The 23,207-nt window shown below is 42.8% G+C and overlaps 1 protein-coding gene across 1 annotated transcript; it reads left to right on the forward strand.

Moving 5' to 3' along the window:
- Positions 1–3,406: 3,406 nt before the first annotated feature.
- Positions 3,407–21,335, forward strand: LOC133618448 (protein-lysine 6-oxidase-like). Its single transcript, XM_061978805.2, has 7 exons — positions 3,407–4,131; positions 5,819–5,927; positions 11,330–11,467; positions 11,551–11,707; positions 17,615–17,710; positions 20,418–20,533; positions 20,608–21,335. The coding sequence occupies exons 1-7, from the start codon at positions 3,477–3,479 to the stop codon at positions 20,612–20,614; spliced, it is 1,278 nt and encodes a 425-aa protein (XP_061834789.1). The 5' UTR covers positions 3,407–3,476; the 3' UTR covers positions 20,615–21,335.
- Positions 21,336–23,207: the final 1,872 nt, after the last annotated feature.

Here is a 23,207-nt window from a genome sequence, read left to right on the forward strand (position 1 = left end):
CGGCTCTCGCTGCCGGCGACGGCCGGGTATGGGCCCGACGCTCCAGCGCCATCCATTTTCAGGGCTAGTTGATTCGGCAGATGGGTTGTTACACACTCCTTAGCGGATTCCAACTTCCATGGCCACTGTCCTGCTGTCTATATCAACCAACACCTTTTCTGGGGTCTGATGAGCGTCGTCATCGGGCGACTTAACCCCGGCGTTCGGTTCATCCCGCAGCGCCAGTTCTGCTTACCAAAAGTGGCCCATTCGGCTCACCAGGGTGAGCTCCACCCCTTTCGTGAGCGCACTGAGCACGGAGTGACCCCTGTTACGCGCCCCCGGCAACGGGGGTGGCGGGCAGGTAAGCTGCGCGGGCGCAGCGCGCGGAGTGACCCCTGTTACGAGCCCCCGGCCACGGGGGTGGCGGGCAGGTAAGCTGCTTACCTGCTGCGCGTGACACCGGCCGCGGCGAAGGCGGACGAGGCGGGGTGTCGGTGCGGTGGGCGCGGTGGTGACCCTGGACGTGCGTCGGGCCCTTCTCGCGGATCACCTCAGCTACGGCTCCCGGTGGGGCCCTCTCGGGGGAAGGGGCCTCGGTCCCGGATCCCTTCTCCGCTCCGTAAAAGTGTCCATCTCTTTTTTTTCTTCTTCTTCTGTTGTGGCATATGCTGCAGGTGCCTGCTTGTTTTTCGTATGTGGGTAACAACATTTAACTATGTATATATATTTCCCAATTGGTTTAGCTGCCACCCGCCTGAATCTATTTAAAATCTAATTTTTTTTTTATTTCAACCGCCCGACCCGACCCGCGGATAAAATCTAATTTTTTTTTATTTCAACCGCCCGACCCGACCCGCGGATAAAATCTAATTTTTTTTTATTTCAACTGCCCGACCCGCGGATAATCCGCGGACTCCGCGGTTGTGTCCGCAAACCGCGCATCTCTAGTAGCTTGGCAACACTGCCCTCATGTGGTGACTAATTCCTCAGGCAGACGTGCAGATTCAATTAAATAAAATTAGTAATTGTGAAAAATAAATACTTTAAAAAATATATATATATTAGCTAACCGGTGGTGAAAATGTTATATTTTTGTCTGAAAAAAAATGTCAAACAGCCCCATTATGGACCTCAGTAGTTTGGCAACACCGCCCTCATGTGGTGGCTTTCTACAACTACATTCAGTACATTTACACTGATACAATTGTAATATTATTTTGTGAATGATGAATGTTGTCTGTCTATCTGTGTTGGCCCTGCGATGAGGTGGCGACTTGTCCAGGGTGTACGCTGCCTTCCGCCCGAATGCAGCTGAGATAGGCTCCAGCACCCCCTGCCATCCCAAAAGGGACAATCGGTAGAAAATGGATGGATGGATGATGTATTGTAAAGAATTCACACAGCATTCACACATTTGCACGCATATAGGATTCCAATTGTTATTCGTATTGTTTATCTGCCTTCTTCTCCCACAGTTTTCAACCCATCGGAACCGTTTAAGTACCAAAACGTTCCGCTTTTTTTATGTTCTCAAATATCCCAGATTACCATTACCGGGACATTTTTCGGATCAAAGAATATTGGGTAAAGTTCCCTCATTTCTCAAAAGATTCACACCAATCCACCATCCACACACTCCACGCTGGACGTTCCAGCCGACATATTTCCATGGGCCCAAAAAATGTCCTGGATTTACCAGGTAAATCCAACAATGTTTTTCACGGATTCATGTTTAATTTGTGGACCCCTCAGATGTAAAGACATGATGTGCCTCCAATCTTTCTTTTTTTTCTCTAAATACAGTGAGAGTCCAGTCCATAGTGGATCTAGTTAATAGTGTGAGAGTCCAGTCCATAGTGGATCTAACATAATAGTGAGAGTCCAGTCCATAGTGGATCTAACATAAAAGTGAGAGAGTCCAGTCCATAGTGGATCTGTCATGTCTGTGTGATCATGTTTTGTTTTAGTAATGTTCGGTTTAAATTTTGGACTTTTTGTGCACTTTTGTTTTATTTTGTCACCATAGCAACCATTAGTTTCACCTGTCACGTCACGCACCTGTTCCACGTTTGGACTCATTGTGCACTCTTGTCACCATAGCAACCATTAGTTTTCACCTGTCACGTCACGCACCTGTTTCACGTTTTGAGTCACGCACCTGCTTTCACTAATCATGTCCATAGTATTTAAGTTCATTCATTTTCTGTTGTTCGTCCTGACGACATCACCACATTTATGCTCCTGCACACTCTCCACACCCTGATGACCCTTGCTACTCTTTTTTTCATGCCGGTTCCATGCCAAGTAAGTTTTTGTTTGTTAAGCCACAGTTAGTGTTTTGTTTAATTGTTCATAGTTTCTGCCAATGTGCAAGTTTTGTGTTTAAAGTCTAGTTTTATTCTCCGCCACTGTGCGCGCTTTTTGTTTATTCCTTTTTTGATAGTTTAAAATAAATCATGTACCCACCTTCAAGCCTTGACCAGTCCAGTTCATTTGCACCACGGGAGAACAAACCAAGCCAAAGTCCAAGTCCTGACAGGATCTAACATAATATTGTGAGAGTCCAGTCCATAGTGGATCTAACATAATAGTGTGAGAGTCCAGTCCATAGTGGATCTAATATAATAGTGTGAGAGTCCAGTCCATAGTGGATCTAACATAATAGTGAGAGTCCAGTCCATAGTGGATCTAACATAATAGTGTGAGAGTCCAGTCCATAATGGATCTAACATAATAGTGTGAGAGTCCAGTCCATAGTGGATCTAACATAATATTGTGAGAGTCCAGTCCATAGTGGATCTAACATAATATTGTGAGAGTCCAGTCCATAGTGGATCTAACATAATAGTGAGAGGCCAGTCCATAGTGGATCTAACATAATAGTGAGAGTCCAGTCCATAGTGGATCTAACATAATAGTGAGAGTCCAGTCCATAGTGAATCCAACATAATAGTGTGAGAGTCCAGTCCATAGTGGATCTAACATAATAGTGTGAGAGTCCAGTCCATAGTGGATCTAACATAATAGTGAGAGTCCAGTCCATAGTGGATCTAACATAATAGTGAGAGTCCAGTCCATAGTGGATCTAACATAATAGTGTGAGAGTCCAGTCCATAGTGGATCTAACATAATAGTGTGAGAGTCCAGTCCATAGTGGGGCCAGCAGGAGATCATCTTGAGTATATACCTCATGTTAAAATATTCCTATTTTTTACTGCTAATTGTGAGTATGTTGTGTGGCCGCTAGATGGCGCTGTTCCTGCTCAAAGTGGTGAAGTTAACTTGTCAAAGTTGACCTGAGCAAGTGAAGGGTTAAAGTTCCCTGCTAGAAAACATGGAAAAGGAACTGAGTGGAATGACTTTTGGGGGGAAATGACCCAAAAGCGAGAGAGTGGGGAGTTCCATCCCACTCAGGAACTGATAAGGTCCAACATTGAAGAGACTTTTACGCGCGTTGAATGTCAGAATTGTTGATTTGGGTACTTTGAGTCGTCATGGCAAACTTATGTCTTTTGTATCTTTTCCCCGGACTGCTCCTGCCTCTTATCGGCGGCCAACAGCCTCCGCGCGCCGGGCCTTGGCGGCACCGCATCCAGTGGGAGAACAACGGCCAGATCCACAGCCTCGTCAGCAGCGGCTCAGCGTTCAAAGCTCCTGCCAGGTCCAGGAGCCAATCGACGGTCTACGTCAGCAGTCGGGACCGCACGGCGGCCTCAGAGTCCGCGTCACCCGCCGCCGACCACGCGTCCCGCCGGGCGCGCACCCGCGTCCGCCGCCCGAGGCCGGACCTCACCGGCAGCATCAGCGCATGGACCGACGGTCTCACCGTGGACGGCTCGGTGCCGCACACCAGCCGAGACGAGGAACCGTTCCAGTCCTTACGCGCGGACGTCAGCTGGCTTTACGCGCCCAGGACGCAGAGCTCCATCCTGGCTCATCCTGCGCCCTTCCAGCAACCAGGAGGAGACGCGTTTCCTCTGGAAGCGACGGGCAGCGACGTGGAGAGTATGTTTAACGACGATTCTCGGAACCACAACTTCCCCGGGAATTCCGTCTTCTACAATATTTATCCACCCAGCAGGGGACGACCGGGGACGCACACGCGGCGGCCTCCTGACGCAGGACACGGGACCACATACTTCCAGAATGGTAAGCAACTATGCAGAAATCAGCAAAATTGTTTTATTATTGTACTAGTTTTTTTTAGTGTTGAGCCACACTGCTGCTTTTTGACCCTGCCATGCAGCTTAATAACTTTTTATTTTATTTTATTATAAATTATTATTATTATTATTATTATTATTATTTTAATATTTATTTTTTATTTAATTATTTATTTTATTTATTTTGTTTATTTTAATTATTTAATTTTATTTTATTTAATATTTAAAATGTATTTGTAAATGTATTTATTTATAATTATTATTATATAATTTAATATAATATAATGTATTTATTTTTTAAATATTTGTTTGTTATTTAATTATTTATTTAATTATATTTATTTATTATTTATTTTAATTATTTAATTTAATTTAATTTAATATTTAAATGTATTTATACATTTATTTATTTATAATTATTATTATATAATTTAATTTTAGGGCTTCACGGTGGCAGAGGGGTTAGTGCATCTGCCTCACAATACGAAGGTCCTGAGTAGTCTTGGGTTCAATCCCGGGCTCGGGATCTTTCTGTGTGGAGTTTGCATGTTCTCCCCATGACTGCGTGGGTTCCCTCCGGGTACTCCGGCTTCCTCCCACCTCCAAAGACATGCACCTGGGGATAAGTTGATTGGCAACACTAAATTGGCCCTAGTGTGTGAATGTGAGTGTGAATGTTGTCTGTCTATCTGTGTTGGCCCTGCGATGAGGTGGCGACTTGTCCAGGGTGTACCCCGCCTTCCGCCCGATTGTAGCTGAGATAGGCTCCAGCGCCCCCCGTGACCCCAAAGGGAATAAGCGGTAGAAAATGGATGGATGGATGGATTATATAATTTATTATTATATTTTTATTATTATTAAAAAAAAATTATTTTAACTTTAACTTTACAAAATACTAGAAACAGCGTATAATTTAATTTAATAACATTTTATTTTATTTTATTATAAATTATTATTTTTATTTATTTGTTTATTTTTTTAATATTTGTTTTTTATTTAATAATTTATTTTATTTATTACATTTATTTATTATTTATTTTAAATATTTAATTTAATTTAATATTTAAAATGTATCTATAAATGTATTTATTTACAATTATTATTATATAATTTAATATAATATAATGTATTTATTTTTAAAATATGTATTTTTTATTTAATTTTTTATTTTATTTTATTTATTTATCATTTATTTAAATTATTTAATTTAATTTTATTTAATATTTAAAATGTATTTATACATTTATTTATTTATTTATAATTATTAGTATATAATTTATTATTATATTTGTATTATTATTATAATTTTTTTTAATTTTAACTTAACTTTAACTTTACAAAATATTAGAAACAGCATATAATCTACATTTCTGCCAGTGGGTGCTCGGTGTGTGTGTATTAGTCTTGTCCCGATTTCCCAACTCATATGGAAACGGGGTTTGTACTTTTGTATATGTAAAAATGTTGAATGGACCTTTGGAATTTTGAAGTGGACCCCATTAAATCCCAACAAAGAAGGGAGAAAATTGCTTCAAGGTGACACAAATTGCCTTGGATTGCATTTGGACAGCATCAGAATGTCAAACTGGTAGAATCCTGCCAAGCATCTGCAAGACTCGCTCAACAGTTGGAGGGAAGAACAGACATTGAAACATGTTCTGTCCTCCTGACAGGACTGCCTGACCTGCTGCCAGATCCCTACGCCATCCAAGCAGGTGCTTACGTGCAGCGCATGCAGATGTTTGCGTTACGTTGTGCGGCAGAGGAGAACTGCTTGGCCAGGTAGGTAGGCTGCAGGACCACACACACACACACACACACACACACACACTGACCTTTGTTTCCATTGTGTGCAAGCAGAACCTTATACAAGTCTGTTAGTGTCTTCCCATATCTACTCTGACTTTTATTGCTCATTTTCCATTGGATGGCCCGTCTTTGGCTCTGGTTTGTCGCTTTTCCATTAGCAAGGGCTTTATAGGGATCGGAATCGGTATTCCGTTTCCATTTTCCATTCTGCTTAACGATTTGGTTGTCGTTTCATCAATTCTCATGATTAAAAAAACCCAATTCCCAACGCATCACATTTACTTTTTCCTTCAACTACATCACTGATCACTACTCAGTGCAGACATCATGAGAGCCAACAAACATAATAAAATAGCACTTACCGTAACAATATCTTCTCTAACTGGAATGCAGACTGTTAGGATGTTGATATATTCTCGTTTAGGGGAAGAATGACTCATAATTCATGCGAAGGGTTTAAAAAAACAACAAAAATGTATTTTCTTTGTCTGCGGGTCTAAATTGGCTGTCAAAGTGTGCCAACTTCTCAGTTAATGTCCACATCATTTTACTATCAAGGTGAGAGGCTTGATTTATAATCTGGAATTAACTTTCAGCAACTCACCACACTGCAAAAACTGAAATCTGAGAAAGATGAAATATCTCAAATAAGGGTGATATTTGCTTATTTTCTGTCTGATAAGATCATTCTTCTCACTAAGCAGATTTTATGTTAGAGTGTTTTACTTGTTTTAAGTGTTTTGCTCCTAAATGATCTCAGTAAGATATTACAGCTTTGTTGCTGAGATTTGATGACCTATATTGAGTAAAACATGCTTGAAACTAGAATATCAAGTGTTGCACAGCTGTGTCATCAACACTCACAAGTATAAAACTCCTTTTTTTAAAGTTATAATTTCTTATTTCAAGCATGAAAATAAAAAATCATAACTTTGACACAATTGTGTCTCATAATTAAAACAAATGGACTTTGCTGTTTTATTTTCAATGAAACAATAGAAAATAGGTACTCATATAGTAGTACAGTTGGCACAGTAAAGTAAACTGACAGTTAATATTTAAACATTTAACATGTGACATTTCTAGAAATTTTGAACAGAAATAGTTCATGCACATTCAGGTAAATCTTCAAAATTACAATTTAAAAAAATTTGGCCGGGGGCCTGGCTGTATGTATGCACACTAGAGATCTGCGGTTTGCGGACACAACCGCGGAGTCCGCGGATTATCCGCGGGTCGGGCGGTTGAAATAAAAAAAAAAAAACAGATTTTAAATAGATTCAGGCTGGTGGCAGTTAAACCAATTCGAAAATATATATACATAGTTAAATGTTGTTACCCACATACGAAAAACGAGCAGGCACCTGCAGCATATGCCACAACAGAAGAAGAAAAAAAAAAGAGATGGCAACGCCGGCAGCAAACGTGGTACGCGACAAACTAAAAAAGGGAATACTAAAGACCAGGGGAAAAAAAGGCCAGAAAAGTTCAGCGTGGACTCGTTTTTATGAGGTTGTAAATCAGGATGATAGTAATGCTGGCTACGTGATTTGCAAGAGCTGCGACGCTGTTTATGTCTACGACAGTCACAAAACCGGGACATCTAACATGGTGCATCACATTTGTGCAAAACCCCGAACCTCCACAAACACCCTGAGCATGAGCAGTTTCGTCCGCCGTGATACCAGAAGAGTGCCACAGGATGTTAAAACAAGATAGAACACAGCTGCCTGCAGCAGTTTGAGTGGCGCGAGCGCGCTTGGAGGTGCGCTCAGCGCGGCTCCCAGATGATTGCGCACTGGTGTGCGTCTGGGCCGTGACAGCGTGGCACGCATTGAATGTCTCTGCTGCATTGGATCAGTCTCCTTTCTTTAACAGGCAAAAGCTTTATAATCTCACTAATGCCTTGCATCGTCTATATTAGATATATAACAACGGGCGGATGGCGGGCGGGTGCGGTTTTGAATAAATGTTAGTTTGGGTGGCTGGCGGATGGTTGACGACTTTTGTGATGTGGTTGCGGATGAAATAATTGCATATCCGCGCATCTCTAATGCACACTAATTGACTGAAAGAGTACGCACTTGGCGCGATGATGTCATGTTATCCATGGAAAAATGCATTTTTAGACAATATGATTTGCCTGAGCGGCTAGGAGACCCCGAGAGTAACAAGCGGTTGCCTTGTTGCCTTTCCATTAAGAACAATAAATTAGTTTTTAGTATAAGTTTGCTGGTTTCAAGAAATGTAATGCCGAGCGCATATCATTATGTCAAGATAATGGCACTAGCATTTACTTCATTTAAGAATATTTTTCAACATATTGAGCAAAAAGGTCTGTTTTTTTTCTACCAAGAAAAGTGAACTTGTTATTAGTGAGAATATACTTATTTTAAGCTATTTTTGGGTTTATTGAGGTTAGCTAATTTTACTTGTTTTGGAAAGTCTTGACAAGCCAAATGTTCTTGTTCTATTGGCAGATAATTTTGCTTAGTTCAAGTAAAATACCCCTCATTTTTGTATATTTTTTTCTTGTTTTTGAACACTGACTTTTTGCAGTGCAGCTGAGGATGCCAATACATAGGGAATTTGCCTCTCTCTGATCAATAAATGTACGTCCTTAACGTTAGCGCGTATAATGACATTACATTTAATACCGGTAGGTTAATATTCAGGTCGCGACATGCAAATGGAGTATTGTTGGCGCTTTTTGGATGGTTATTTATAGGGTTTTACGGTCGGAATAAATGCAATAGACGCTAGAGATGCGCGGTTTGCGGACACAACCGCGGAGTCCGCGGATAAACCGCGGGTCGGGCGGGTAAAAATAGATTTTAAATAGATGCGGGCGGTTGGCGGTTGAACAAATTCGGAAATATATATACATAGTTAAATGTTGTTACCCACATACGAAAAACGAGCAGCACTCTTTGAAACAGTCAATTATTCATCAGGCACCGCGTCCCAGCAACAAGTGCCGCAAGCGAGCGCTCCTTCAGCGCAGCAGGGCGCATTTTAGAGGCCAGGCGCTCTCGCATGAATCCTGGCACTGTAGATGCCATTTTATTCCTGCATAGTGCTAACAAAAAAAAAAGTAAGTAGACATACGGTTGGATATGTTAAACGAATTAGTCTACGTTACCTATAGGCTATACCAAATAAGCCCATGTCTAACCTATATTGAGTTCGGTCAGCTAAATAATTTTGATGGTTACGTGTTGTTTGGGCGCACTACAATGTTAAGGAATTAAGGCAATTGCGTTGTTTATTGTGGTTTTTTTCTATTCGAGATATACTACTATGTGTGAATAATTATTTGGCCTCGCTTTCAAGTGAAGCGCATCTCCGATTGGCGACAATGTAAGGATATTTAGCCTGCTTTGTTTGTCGCGACCATCTATTTTCATTATAATTCAAGTTTGATGATAAAGTGCAGTCTGATGGGTTTGATTTCCCCCCTTCAGCTATTTGCCTTGGCCAATAAGTTGCAGGTAATTTATTATTATTATTTATTGAATTTATTTTTGTTTAAATAGGGATGACATAAATATGTTATTGTATAATTTAAGTTTGTGCGCGTGATTGACAGCCTAAGGCTTATGAGGCACATTTTTTATTTATTTTTTTATTTCAACTTAAAAACGTATGAGCCTATGCCTAGAACATAGGCTATGTGTTTATCTTTATTTTCCTGCCTGTCGTTGACAATGGAGATTGTCTGATATTTTGTCATGGCTGCAGATCAATCAATAAAGGTTCATCTTTGTCGCGAAATTGTTCACTGCTTCACTGTGCACCCCGCCCTCGTCCCTATTTGAGCATTATAACGTTAACAAGTTAATATTCATTGAAATAAATTCAGAACATTTTTTTTACCTAACGAAAATATAGGCCTAGTCTTTCTAAAACATTTTTTTAACTTCTTAAAAGCCTCGTTCTGCTTGCTGCAACTGCGCACACAAAGTGTGAGGAATGCACTCCTGATCTGAGGGCATTGGCAACAATAGTCAACACTTTCTTAATGGAAATGACAATAATATTATAATAATGATGAATAATATCATCACGCATTAATATCTCTTAGTCACTAATGCGTGGCACGCATTGAATGTCTCTGCTACATTGGATCAGTCTCCTTTCTTTAACAGGCAAAAGCTTTCTAACCTCACTAATGCCTTGCATCGTCTATATTAGATATATAACAACGGGCGGGTGTGGTTTTGATAAAATGTTGGTTCGGGTGGATGGCGGATGGTTGACGACTTTTGTGATGCGGTTGCGGATGAAATAATTGCCTATCCGCGCATCTCTAATAGACGCAATGACGTCATGGCTCCCATTGGCTCCTTTCACAGCAGAAGTTTATTTACGTTTATTTACAGGTAATAATGCATTAAAAAAGAACATGTGTGGATTGGGAATTGTAGGCACAATTCCTAAAAAAAAAAAAGTGCAGTTCTCCTTTAAGAGGCCCACAACCTCCAAGCGGGTACCAAGGGTCAGGACTCAGGGTATCCCCAGAAAAATTACTTTCTGAATTTAACAATTAAATAATAATAACATTAACAGTCGACTGTAGAAATAAACAACACATTACACAAGATGATTCTTTTTAAAAGTAAAACTCTGTCAGCTCGTGTGATCTAATTTCACCTATTTGGGTTAAAAATATTTTTTTGCAAACCAGTAATTATAGTCTGCAAATGATGTGTTGTTGTTGAGTGTCGGTGCTGTCTAGAGCTCGGCAGAGTAACCGTGTAATACTCTTCCATATCAGTAGGTGGCAGCAGGTAGCTAATTGCTTTGTAGATGTCGGAAACAGCGGGAGGCAGGGTGCAGGTAAAAAGGTGTCTAATGCTTAAACCAAAAATAAACAAAAGGTGAGTGCCCCTAAGAAAAGGCATTGAAGCTTAGGGAAGGCTATGCAGAACGAAACTAAAACTGAACTGGCTACAAAGTAAACAAAAACAGAATGCTGGACGACAGCAAAGACTTACTGTGGAGCAAAGACAATGTACATCCGAACATGACATGACAATCAACGATGTCCCCGCAAAGAAGGATAAAAACAACTGAAATATTCTTGATTGCTAAAACAAAGTAGATGCGGGAAATATCGCTCAAAGACATGAAACTGCTACAGGAAAATACCAAAAAAAGAGAAAAAGCCATTAAAATAGGAGCGCAAGACAAGGAGTAAAACACTACACACGGGAAAACAGCAATAAAGTCCAAATAAGTCAGGGTGTGATGTGACAGGTGGTGACAGTACACCTACTTTGAGACAAGAGCTATATTGATGCATGCTTGGTTATGCTTTAAAGTCCTATCCAATAATACCCATTGCATATAATATACTGCTGTAACCCCCACAGGTCGGCCTACGCTCCCTCAATGCGAGACATCGACTTCCGGGTCCTACTACGCTTCCCGCAGAAAGTGAAGAACCAAGGCACCGCCGACTTCCTCCCCGTGAAACCAAGGCACCAGTGGGACTGGCACAGCTGCCACCAGTGAGTTGGTAACGATTCAGCCATGTTTGGGCCGTACTCTAACATGAACATGGAATAATTCAAAAAAACCTTTTATTGCAAAGGCACTACCACAGCATGGAGGCCTTCAGCAACTACGACCTGCTGGACGCCGCCACGGGACGTAAAGTCGCCGAGGGACACAAGGCCAGTTTTTGTCTGGAGGACACGGGCTGCGACCCCGGGATCAGGCGGCGCTACGCCTGCACAGCTCACAGACAGGTGATACCCAAAGTCCTCATTTTGGAAGTGGCACTCACGGAACTAAGGAAGGGAGTTTTGTACTAACCCCGTTTCCATATGAGTTGGGAAATTGTGTTAGATGTAAATATGAACGGAATACAATGATTTGCAAATCCTTTTCAACCCATCTTCAATTAATATGCTACAAAGACAACATATTTGATGTTCAAACTGATAAACGTTTTTTTTTTTTTTGCAAGTAATCATTAACTTTAGAATTTGATGCCTGCAACATGTTTCAAAAAAGCTGGCACAAGTGGCAAAAAAGACTGAGAACGTTGAGGAGTGCTCATCAAACACTTATTCGGAACATCCCACAGGTGGACAGGCAAATTGGGAACAGGTGGGTGCCATGATTGGGTGTAAAAGTAGATTCCATGAAATTCACAAACAAGGATGGGGCGAGGGTCACCACTTTGTCAACAAATGCGTGAGCAAATTGTTGAACAGTTTAAGAAAAGCCTTTCTCAACCAACTATTGCAAGGAATTTAGGGATTTCACCATCTACGCTCCGTAATATCATCAAAGGGTTCAGAGAATCTGGAGAAATCACTGCACGTAAGCAGCTAAGCCCGTGACCTTCCATCCCTCAGGGTGTACTGCATCAACAAGCGACATCAGTGTGTAAAGGATATCACCACATGGGCTCAGGAACACGTCAGAAACCCACTGTCAGTAACTACAGTTGGTCGCCACATCTGTAAGTGCAAGTTAAAACTCTCCTATGCAAGGCGAAAACCGTTTATCAACAACACCCAGAAACGCCGTCGGCTTCGCTGGGCCTGAGCTCATCTAAGATGGACTGATACAAAGTGGAAAAGTGTTCCGTGGTCTGACGAGTCCACATTTCAAATTGTATTTGGAAACTGTGGACGTCGTGTCCTCCGGACCAAAGAGGAAAAGAACCATCCGGATTGTTATAGGCGCAAAGTTGAAAAGCCAGCATGTGTGATGGTATGGGGGTGTATTAGTGCCCAAGACATGGGTAACTTACACATCTGTGAAGGCACCATTAATGCTGAAAGGTGCATACAGGTTTTGGAGCAACCAAGCAACGTTACCATGGACGCCCCTGCTTATTTCAGCAAGACAATGCCAAGCCACGTGTTACATCAACGTGGCTTCATAGTAAAAGAGTGCGGGTACTAGACTGGCCTGCCTGTAGTCCAGACCTGTCTCCCATTGAAAATGTGTGGCCCATTATGAAGCCTAAAATAGCACAACGGAGACCCCCGGACTGTTGAACAACTTAAGCTGTACATCAAGCAAGAATGGGAAAGAATTCCACCTGAGAAGCTTCAAAAATGTGTCTCCTCAGTTCCCAAACCTTTACTGAGTGTTGTTAAAAGGAAAGGCCATGTAACACAGTGGTGAACATGCCCTTTCCCAACTACTTTGGCACGTGTTGCAGCCATGAAATTCTAAGTTAATTATTATTTGCAAAAAAAAAAAGAAAAGTTTATGAGTTTGAACATCAAATATGTTGTCTTTGTAGTGCATTCAATTGAATATGCGTTGAAAATGATTTGCAAATCATTGTATTCCGTTTATATTTACATCTAACACAATTTCCCAACTCATATGGAAACGGGGTTTGTTTCTTAACTGTCACGTTTAAAAAGACGGTAACTGTGTAGCCTGCAAGGGAAGTTTCTTCCCCCTAAAGATGAAACACAGCTTGCATGTTTACTTTTATTGTATTGAATTGATTAAATACTAATTTGTGACAGTACTATGGAGCAGGGGGCGGCACTGAGACAGAGACGTCGATAGTATGAGACGTGTTTATTCAACACAAGGAAGTGGAGTGTGTAATTAATCCAAATAAGTATAGTGCGACTATGTGTTGTGTTTAACTGAGTGTTGAGCGAGATGTGGAAGTCCAGGGAGGGCGAGGCAAGCTCGGAGCTCCGTGGGCAAGCGAGAGGTCAAAGGCAGGAGCGAGGCGTCAAGGTCCGTGTCCAGGCGAGAGGTCGAGATCCGGGAAGGCAGCCAGGGAGCCAGAGGGACACGAGACACACAGCTCGAAACCAGGAAATGGGGGAACGCTGCGGGATGACGACACAGGACACAAGACGATGAGCTTCCATAACACAGATAGAGCGAATGCACATAGGAAGAGAGCTAGAGACGTGTAGGCTTACAGTACTGAGACGGATAGCTACGTTCTGGCACTGGAACGCAGGACCGCGCTGGCTTATGAAGGGAGTGGATTCCTCATTAGCGTCGGGTGTGTTGAGTTCAGATTGCCTGCAGCCGCACGGACGGGAACGCCTGTGGGCGTGTCCAGAGGCACCCGTGATTTGTACAACTTTAGGGGCATTTGAGACGTAGACGCATCTCAAAGTCTGATCCATGAAGTGTCTGAACGACCAAAAAGGCGTATCATTCCAGAATGATTTGGTCCAATTTGTACGATTTCAGAGGTTTTCAAAGTTTTGGCATGTCTCAAAGTCTGACCGATTAAAGCGTATTATTCCAGATTGCTTTGGCCAAAATCTTAGCAACATTAGATGTTTTGCCTCCAGATTTTGACAAGTCTTGCAAGATTTTGCGTGACGTCATACTTGAGAGGGCAATAAACAATGGATTATTGAAGGGGGGGGCGTGGTTGGGGGCGGGGCTAAGAGGGGAGGAGTATATTTACAGCTAGAATTCACCAAGTCAAGTATTTCATATATATATATATATATATATATATATATATATATATATATATATATATATATATATATATATATATATATAAGAAATACTTGAATTTCAGTGTTCATTTATTTACACATGTACACACACATAACACTCATCTACTCATTGTTGAGTTAAGGGTTGAATTGTCCATCCTTGTTCTATTCTCTGTCACTATTTTTCCAAACATGCTGAACACCCTTTCGCAGGTACCCAGAAAGGTTTCGAGTACCACCAAAAAAACTGAATCTCTGAAGACAGTATAAAAATCTGTGTTAAAGATGTACAAATACTGTTTGTATAATAAGCATGTTATTTTTTTTTTACAAATGAGGGTTAAGAGTTCAGTACTAAAAAAAAAGAAGAAAAGAATGTGGCTTAAGTACAGTTTTTTAATTGAGCTGCTGCATTTTTTTGGTTGGGTTGTTTATTTATTTTGAGTAACTTCTATACATTTCTAAAAGGGGAGGAATGTAATAGAGTGATCTATGTTTGTCTGTTGCCATCTCCTGGTGAATGTTGGCTATAGCGTACTGGGGTTACTTTTTGGTTGGCCAACGATTTACGTGGTGTTGCGCACCTGACGTCACTCAGGTCCGCATGGAGCTGGAGGGGGCGTGGCTTCCAGCTCCGCCTGAATTTCGGGAGATTTTCGGGAGAAAATTTGTCCCGGAAGGTTTTCGGGAGAGGCGCTGAATTTCGGGAGTCTCCCGGAAAATCCGGGAAGGTTGGCAAGTATGCCTAAGACGTGTATTTTTCCAGAATAATTCAGTCAAATTCAGAAATGTAAGACCTTTGCTGCGTTAGACTTCAGCAAATCTTGCAATATTTGACCAATGAAGTCTTAAGTGACTGTGGAAGCTCTCTTCCAGTGGGTCCTTTTGACCACCAAGCATCTCCAGGCGAGCCCCTTCATGGTTTATTTTTCCAACAATGTTCTCAGGTTGCTTTTCAGCAGTAGTCTGTTGGTCTCTCGCTCGCGCTCTTGCTCCAGCTCCAACAACCTCTCTCCTCCCGGTTTGCCGCTTATACAGAGTGACAGGTGATTAGATAACAAGGTCCCTTCCGGGTGCCCGTCTTGGTTGGGGCCTGTTGGGCCTAGTCCCTGCGTCTATTGTGGTAGCTTGGTGCTGCAAGGTATTCCGAGGTGCTGCGAGTCGGCCAGTTGCTGGGGTAGTGACCTTGTTTGTCAGCATGTCTGTGATCTTCTTTTAATTATTATTATTTTTTTAAATTAATTTATTTATTTATTTATTTTTTTAATATATTTTATTAATATTATTTTTAAATTTTTCCCCTCCCTCAGGGGGGGGGCTCGGCGGGGCGGTTGCTGGTTGTTCCATCTCCATCGTTGGGGTCCCTGCGGGTGGGGTGGGTGGTTCCCGTGGCCCTGTGCCTGGGTGGTCCTGCGGCGGCCGGTTTGGGTGGGGTGGCCGGGGGCTGGCCTCGCCACGCTCTCCGGGGGTGGGGGGTGGGCTCGTGGGGGCCCGGTTGCCGGTGGGGCGGGGGCGGTCTTCCCGTCCGGTTGCGGGGAGTCTCTGGGTCCCTCGGGCGGGGCGTCTCGCCTTTCTGCCCGTGTGGGGTGTGGTCTCTCGCTGGCTTGGGGTCTGGCTGTCCCCTGCTTTTCTCGTGCCCTGTCCTCTGCCGGGTGCGTCTGTCTGCGGCCTGCTGCTGGCCCTTGTGGGCGGTACGGTGGGTCGGGCTCTGGGGTTCCTGTCGCTGGCCGGCTTGGCTGCGTGGGGGCGGTGGTCCCTGGTTCCCTGGGCACCACGCCTCCTGTTTGTGGGTTGGGCTCTCGGGGGTGATGGGGCCGTGCTCTGGCTCCCACGCACTCTGGGAGTCGAATGTATTGTACATGCAAATTCACATATGCTCACATACGTACATAGGTACCTACGCTCCCACATACATACACAAATACAGTACATATTTACCTACCTAATGTTCGTACATCCACACGCACATTCAATATACAAACATACACATACACATACTGTACATATACATTCACTGTACAAACACATATACACATTCTGTACATATACATTCATTGTACAAACACATATACACATTCTGTACATATACAAGTACATATGCATACTTACACTCATGCACATAATCACGTTTCATCAAACATATATTAACGTTGTTGCCCTAGGGTAAACTGGGTGTAACACATGGCACACTGACAAAGCTTAACCTATTGTGACTATAACAATCTACAAGGTTAATGTAGGTTGCTTCTCTTTCTCCCCCTCCATTTTTCTGCATTCTTTCGTATCTCAAGTTATCATTACGTATATGTATTGTTGCATTTAAACAACTGTATTGTTGATAATAAAGGTAAATTATTGGTATTGTTCATTATCAATAGCGCTATTTCTATTGGTATTTGTATTGATCCATTTGTAGTGTAATAATGCTCATTGTCATTTCTGTATTATTTTTTATTTTTCTGCTTATTTGCTATTACTTTTACCATCATATTTGTACATGTCATATTTGCTGATGTTGCTCTATTGTTGTTGTTGTTGTTGTTTTTGTCTCTCTGTCTAATCCCCCTCTTGTCCCCACAATTTCCCCCTCTGTCTTCTTTTTTTTCTCTTTCTATCCCCTCCTGCTCCGGCCCGGCTGCACTAAATGATAATATAAATACATTTAATAAAGTCAAATACAAATAAGGCAACAAGAGAAGTATCCTACACTTCTCTTTTGTAAAGTAAATCTGAACAGCCGACATGGGCATCTACATCTACTATATGATTTGCCTGAGAAGCTGGACAGGACAAAAAAAAAAAAAAAAAAAAGATAACAAGGCCCAGGAGGGCCATCCACGCACCTGTCGCTGACTTCGAGGCCGGTCCTGGCACACCCCGCTTCGCTGCAGGCCCGCAGGCCACGCCCCCCTCCACATTTCTATAAATATTTTGGTCAAATTCTGTATTGTCAGACTTTACGGGTACTAGAATCTTGTAAGTTTCTGCATGAAGCATATTTTTTCCAGAATATTTTCATTCAATTCTGACTTCAGAGGTGTCTGTCTTTAGACGATGCACTCTATAACTTCATGATCATATTTCGGAGGCAGCTTTCCAGAAGTTTTGATGTTTTTTCCTTACAAATAAACTTCTGACACGAGAATGGGAGGGTAAGTGCATTACGAAACCGCATTTGCTCAACTGTTGTGTTGTTTCCAGGGACTGAGCCCAGGGTGTCACGACCTCTACGCCGCCAACATCGACTGTCAGTGGATCGACATCACCGACGTAGCGCCGGGGAAATACAACTTGAAGGTAACAAAAACACACACCCGTGTCGTTCTTCTGGTAACACTCCCGCCAGTTTGTCTCCCCCCACCACATCCCACCTCCCCGGATTGTAAATAATCAAATGTATATACAAACCCCGTTTCCATATGAGTTGGGAAATTGTGTTAGATGTAAATATAAACGGAATACAATGATTTGCAAATCCTTTTCAACCCATATTCAATTGAATGCACTACAAAGACAACATATTTGATGTTCAAACTCATAAACTTTATTTTTTTTTGCAAATAATAATTAACTTAGAATTTCATGGCTGCAACACGTGCCAAAGTAGTTGGGAAAGGGCATGTTCACCACCGTGTTACATGGCCTTTCCTTTTAACAACACTCAGTAAACGTTTGGGAACTGAGGAGACACATTTTTGAAGCTTCTCAGGTGGAATTCTTTCCCATTCTTGCTTGATGTACAGCTTAAGTTGTTCAACAGTCCGGGGGTCTCCGTTGTGGTATTTTAGGTTTCATAATGCGCCACACATTTTCAATGGGAGACAGGTCTGGACTACAGGCAGGCCAGTCTAGTACCCGCACTCTTTTACTACGAAGCCACGTTGATGTAACACGTGGCTTGGCATTGTCTTGCTGAAATAAGCAGGGGCGTCCATGGTAACGTTGCTTGGTTGCTCCAAAACATTAATGGCGTCTTCACAGGTGTGTAAGTTACCCATGTCTTGGGCACTAATACACCCCCATACCATCACACATGCTTGCTTTTTAACTTTGCGCCTATAACGATCCGGATGGTTCTTTTCCTCTTTGGTCCGGAGGACACGACGTCCACAGTTTCCAAAAACAATTTGAAATGTGGACTCGTCAGACTACAGAACACTTTTCCACTTTGTGTCAGTCCATCTTAGATGAGCTCAGGCCCAGCGAAGCCGACGGCGTTTCTGGGTGTTGTTGATAAACGGTTTTCGCCTTGCATAGGAGAGATTCAACTTGCACTAACAGATTTAGCAACCAACTGTAGTTACTGACAGTGGGTTTCTGAAGTGTTCCTGAGCCCATGTGGTGATATCCTTTACACACTGATGTCGCTTGTTGATGCAGTACAGCCTGAGGGATCGAAGGTCACGGGCTCAGCTGCTTACGTGCAGTGATTTCTCCAGATTCTCTGAACCCCTTGATGATATTACGGACCGTAGATGGCGAAATCCCTAAATTCCTTGCAATAGCTGGTTGAGAAAGGGTTTTTCTTAAACTGTTCAAATATTTGCTCACGCATTTGTTGACAAAGTGGTGACCCTCGCCCCGTCCTTGTTTGTGAATGACTGAGCATTTCATGGAATCTCCTTTTATAACCAATCATGGCACCCACCTGTTCCCAATTAGTCTGCACACCTGTGGGATGTTCCAAATACAGGTAAAAGCCAGTAAATTACAATATTTTGAAAAACTTGATTTATTTCAGTAATTGCATTCAAAAGGTGTAACTTGTACATTATATTTATTCATTGCACACAGACTGATGCATTCAAATGTTTATTTCATTTAATTTTGATGATTTGAAGTGGCAACAAATGAAAATCCAAAATTCCGTGTGTCACAAAATTAGAATATTACTTAAGGCTAATACAAAAAAGGGATTTTTAGAAATGTTGGCCAACTGAAAAGTATGAAAATGAAAAATATGAGCATGTACAATACTCAATACTTGGTTGGAGCTCCTTTTGCCTCAATTACTGCGTTAATGCGGCGTGGCATGGAGTCGATGAGTTTCTGGCACTGCTCAGGTGTTATGAGAGCCCAGGTTGCTCTGATAGTGGCCTTCAACTCTTCTGCGTTTTTGGGTCTGGCATTCTGCATCTTCCTTTTCACAATACCCCACAGATTTTCTATGGGGCTAAGGTCAGGGGAGTTGGCGGGCCAATTTAGAACAGAAATACCATGGTCCGTAAACCAGGCACGGGTAGATTTTGCGCTGTGTGCAGGCGCCAAGTCCTGTTGGAACTTGAAATCTCCATCTCCATAGAGCAGGTCAGCAGCAGGAAGCATGAAGTGCTCTAAAACTTGCTGGTAGACAAGTTTTTCAAAATATTCTAATTTACTGGCTTTTACCTGTAAGTGTTTGATGAGCATTCCTCAACTTTATCAGTATTTATTGCCACCTTTACCAACTTCTTTGTCACGTGTTGCTGGCATCAAATTCTAAAGTTAATGATTATTTGCAAAAAAAAAAAAATGTTTATGAGTTTGAACATCAAATATGTTGTCTTTGTAGCATATTCAACTGAATATGGGTTGAAAAGGATTTGCAAATTATTGTATTCCGTTTATATTTACATCTAACACAATTTCCCAACTCATATGGAAACGGGGTTTGTACTTGTTCTTATGCTTTCTGAGCTCACTATGTTCTACCTAAACTGTTTCAATGTCCATTTCTCAGATGATATTATTGTTGATGACTGAAGTGCTGATATCAACCAAACCTAACCCCCCCAGATTATAAATAATGTAAATAATTCAATGTATATACTCTGATGATTAACTTGTGTGATGACTGTATTATGATGATCGTATATATTTATACCATGAATTGATTAACGTGGACTTAAACAAGTTGAAAAACTTATTGGGGTGTTACCATTTAAGTGGTCAATTGTACGGAATATGTACTGTACTGTGCAATCTACTAATAAATGTCTCAATTTAATCACAACCGTGTCCTCAGGTGACCGTCAACCCCGACTTCCGCGTGCTGGAGTCGGACTTCACCAACAACATTGTGAGGTGTGAGATCACCTACACGGGGATCTACGTTCAGACGCGCAACTGTCGAGTAACAAGGTGCAGGAAAGATGACGGTATTTCACGCTCAATATTCATGTTGATATATATTTTTGCCTTCTTCTCCTTCTCAGCGGGTGAAATCTCCCGGAATTGTCCAGTTTCAACTTTTGACTTGCCGGTCAATTTGAGTTGAATTCCGACTAAAGAGGTTGCATTTATACAATTTGTATTAAGGGTGTATGTACTTTGTATTTAATGTTCCATAAGATATTTTGTTTCTATTACGGTGCTATGTTTAGTTGATAATATTTTAAATTGTGGGGTGCTCGGTTGTTTTCGAAATGTCACCCGATGTCACAGCAGTAGAGATGTCCGATAATGGCTTTTTTGCCGATATTGTCCAACTCTTAGTTACCGATTCCGATATCAACCGATACCGATATATACAGTCGTGGAATTAACACATTCATCCATCCATCCATCTTCTTCCGCTTATCCGAGGTCGGGTCGCGGGGGCAGCAGCCTAAGCAGGGAAGCCCAGACTTCCCTCTCCCCAGCCACTTCGTCCAGCTCTTCCCGGGGGATCCCGAGGCGTTCCCAGGCCAGCCGGGAGACATAGTCTTCCCAGCGTGTCCTGGGTCTTCCCCGTGGCCTCCTACCGGTCGGACGTGCCCTAAACACCTCCCGAGGGAGGCGATCGGGTGGCATCCTGACCAGATGCCCGAACCACCTCATCTGGCTCCTCTCGATGTGGAGGAGCAGCGGCTTTACTTTGAGCTCCCCCTGGATGACAGAGCTTCTCACCCTATCTCTAAGGGAGAGCCCCGCCACCCGGCGGAGGAAACTCATTTCGGCCGCTTGTACCCGTGATCTTGTCCTTTCGGTCATAACCCAAAGCTCATGACCATAGGTGAGGATGGGAACGTAGATCGACCGGTAAATTGAGAGCTTTGCCTTCCGGCTCAGCTCCTTCTTCACCACAACGGATCGATACAGCGTCCGCATTACTGAAGATGCCGCACCGATCCGCCTGTCGATCTCACGATCCACTCTTTCCTCACTCGTGAACAAGACTCCGAGGTACTTGAACTCCTCCACTTGGGTCAGGGTCTCCTCCCCAACCCGAAGATGGCATTCCACCCTTTTCCGGGCGAGAACCATGGACTCGGACTTGGAGGTGCTGATTCTCATCCCAGTCGCTTCACACTCGGCTGCAAACCGATCCAGCGAGAGCTGAACATCCTGGCCAGATGAAGCCATCAGGACCACATCATCTGCAAAAAGCAGAGACCTAATCCTGCAGCCACCAAACCAGATCCCCTCAACGCCTTGACTGCGCCTAGAAATTCTGTCCATAAAAGTTATGAACAGAATCGGTGACAAAGGGCAGCCTTGGCGGAGTCCAACCCTCACTGGAAACGTGTCCGACTTACTACCGGCAATGCGGAACAACCTCTGACACTGATCATACAGGGAGCGGACCGCCAAAATCAGACAGTCCGATACCCCATACTCTCTGAGCACTCCCCACAGGACTTCCCGAGGGACACGGTCGAATGCCTTCTCCAAGTCCACAAAACACATGTAGACTGGTTGGGCAAACTCCCATGCACCCTCAAGGACCCTGCCGAGAGTATAGAGCTGGTCCACAGTTCCACGACCAGGACGAAAACCACACTGTTCCTCCTGAATCCGAGGTTCGACTATCCGGCGTAGCCTCCTCTCCAGTACACCTGAATAGACCTTACCGGGAAGGCTGAGGAGTGTGATCCCACGATAGTTAGAACATACCCTCCGGTTCCCCTTCTTAAAGAGAGGAACCACCACCCCGGTCTGCCAATCCAGAGGTACCGCCCCCGATGTCCACGCGATGCTGCAGAGTCTTGTCAACCAAGACAGCCCCACAGCATCCAGAGCCTTAAGGAACTCCGGGCGGATCTCATCCACCCCCGGGGCCTTGCCACCGAGGAGCTTTTTAACTACCTCAGCAACCTCAGCCCCAGAAATAGAAGAGCCCACCACAGATTCCCCAGGCACTGCTTCCTCATAGGAAGACGTGTTGGTGGGATTGAGGAGGTCTTCGAAGTATTCCCTCCACCGATCCACAACATCCGCAGTCGAGGTCAGCAGAACACCATCCTCACCATACACGGTGTTGATAGTGCACTGCTTCCCCTTCCTGAGGCGGCGGATGGTGGTCCAGAATCGCTTCGAAGCCGTCCGGAAGTCGTTTTCCATTAACACATTATTATGCCTAATTTGTTGACATACCTTGTTACAAGGTTTTCCTAAATAAATCAACTCATGATATGGAAAAAAAAAGTGCCAACATGGCACTGCCATATTTATTATTGAAGTCACAAAGTGCTTTTTTTTTTTTTAACATGCCTCAAAACAGCAGCTTGGAATTTGGGACATGCTCTCCCTGAGACCCACTACAACTATGGGAAGTACAAACCCTGTTTCCATATGAGTTGGGAAATCGTGTTAGATGTAAATATAAACGGAATACAATGATTTGCAAATCATTTTCAACCCATATTCAGTTGAATATGCTACAAAGACAACATATTTGATGTTCAAAATGATAAACTTTTTTTTTTTTTTGCAAATAGTCATTAACTTTAGAATTTGATGGCAGCAACACGTGACAAAGAAGTTGGGAAAGGTGGCAATAAATACTGATAAAGTTGAGGAATGCTCATCAAACACTTATTTGGAACATCCCACA

Source organism: Nerophis lumbriciformis, linkage group LG19 (assembly GCF_033978685.3).
Source record: "Nerophis lumbriciformis linkage group LG19, RoL_Nlum_v2.1, whole genome shotgun sequence".
Lineage (NCBI taxonomy): Eukaryota > Metazoa > Chordata > Actinopteri > Syngnathiformes > Syngnathidae > Nerophis > Nerophis lumbriciformis.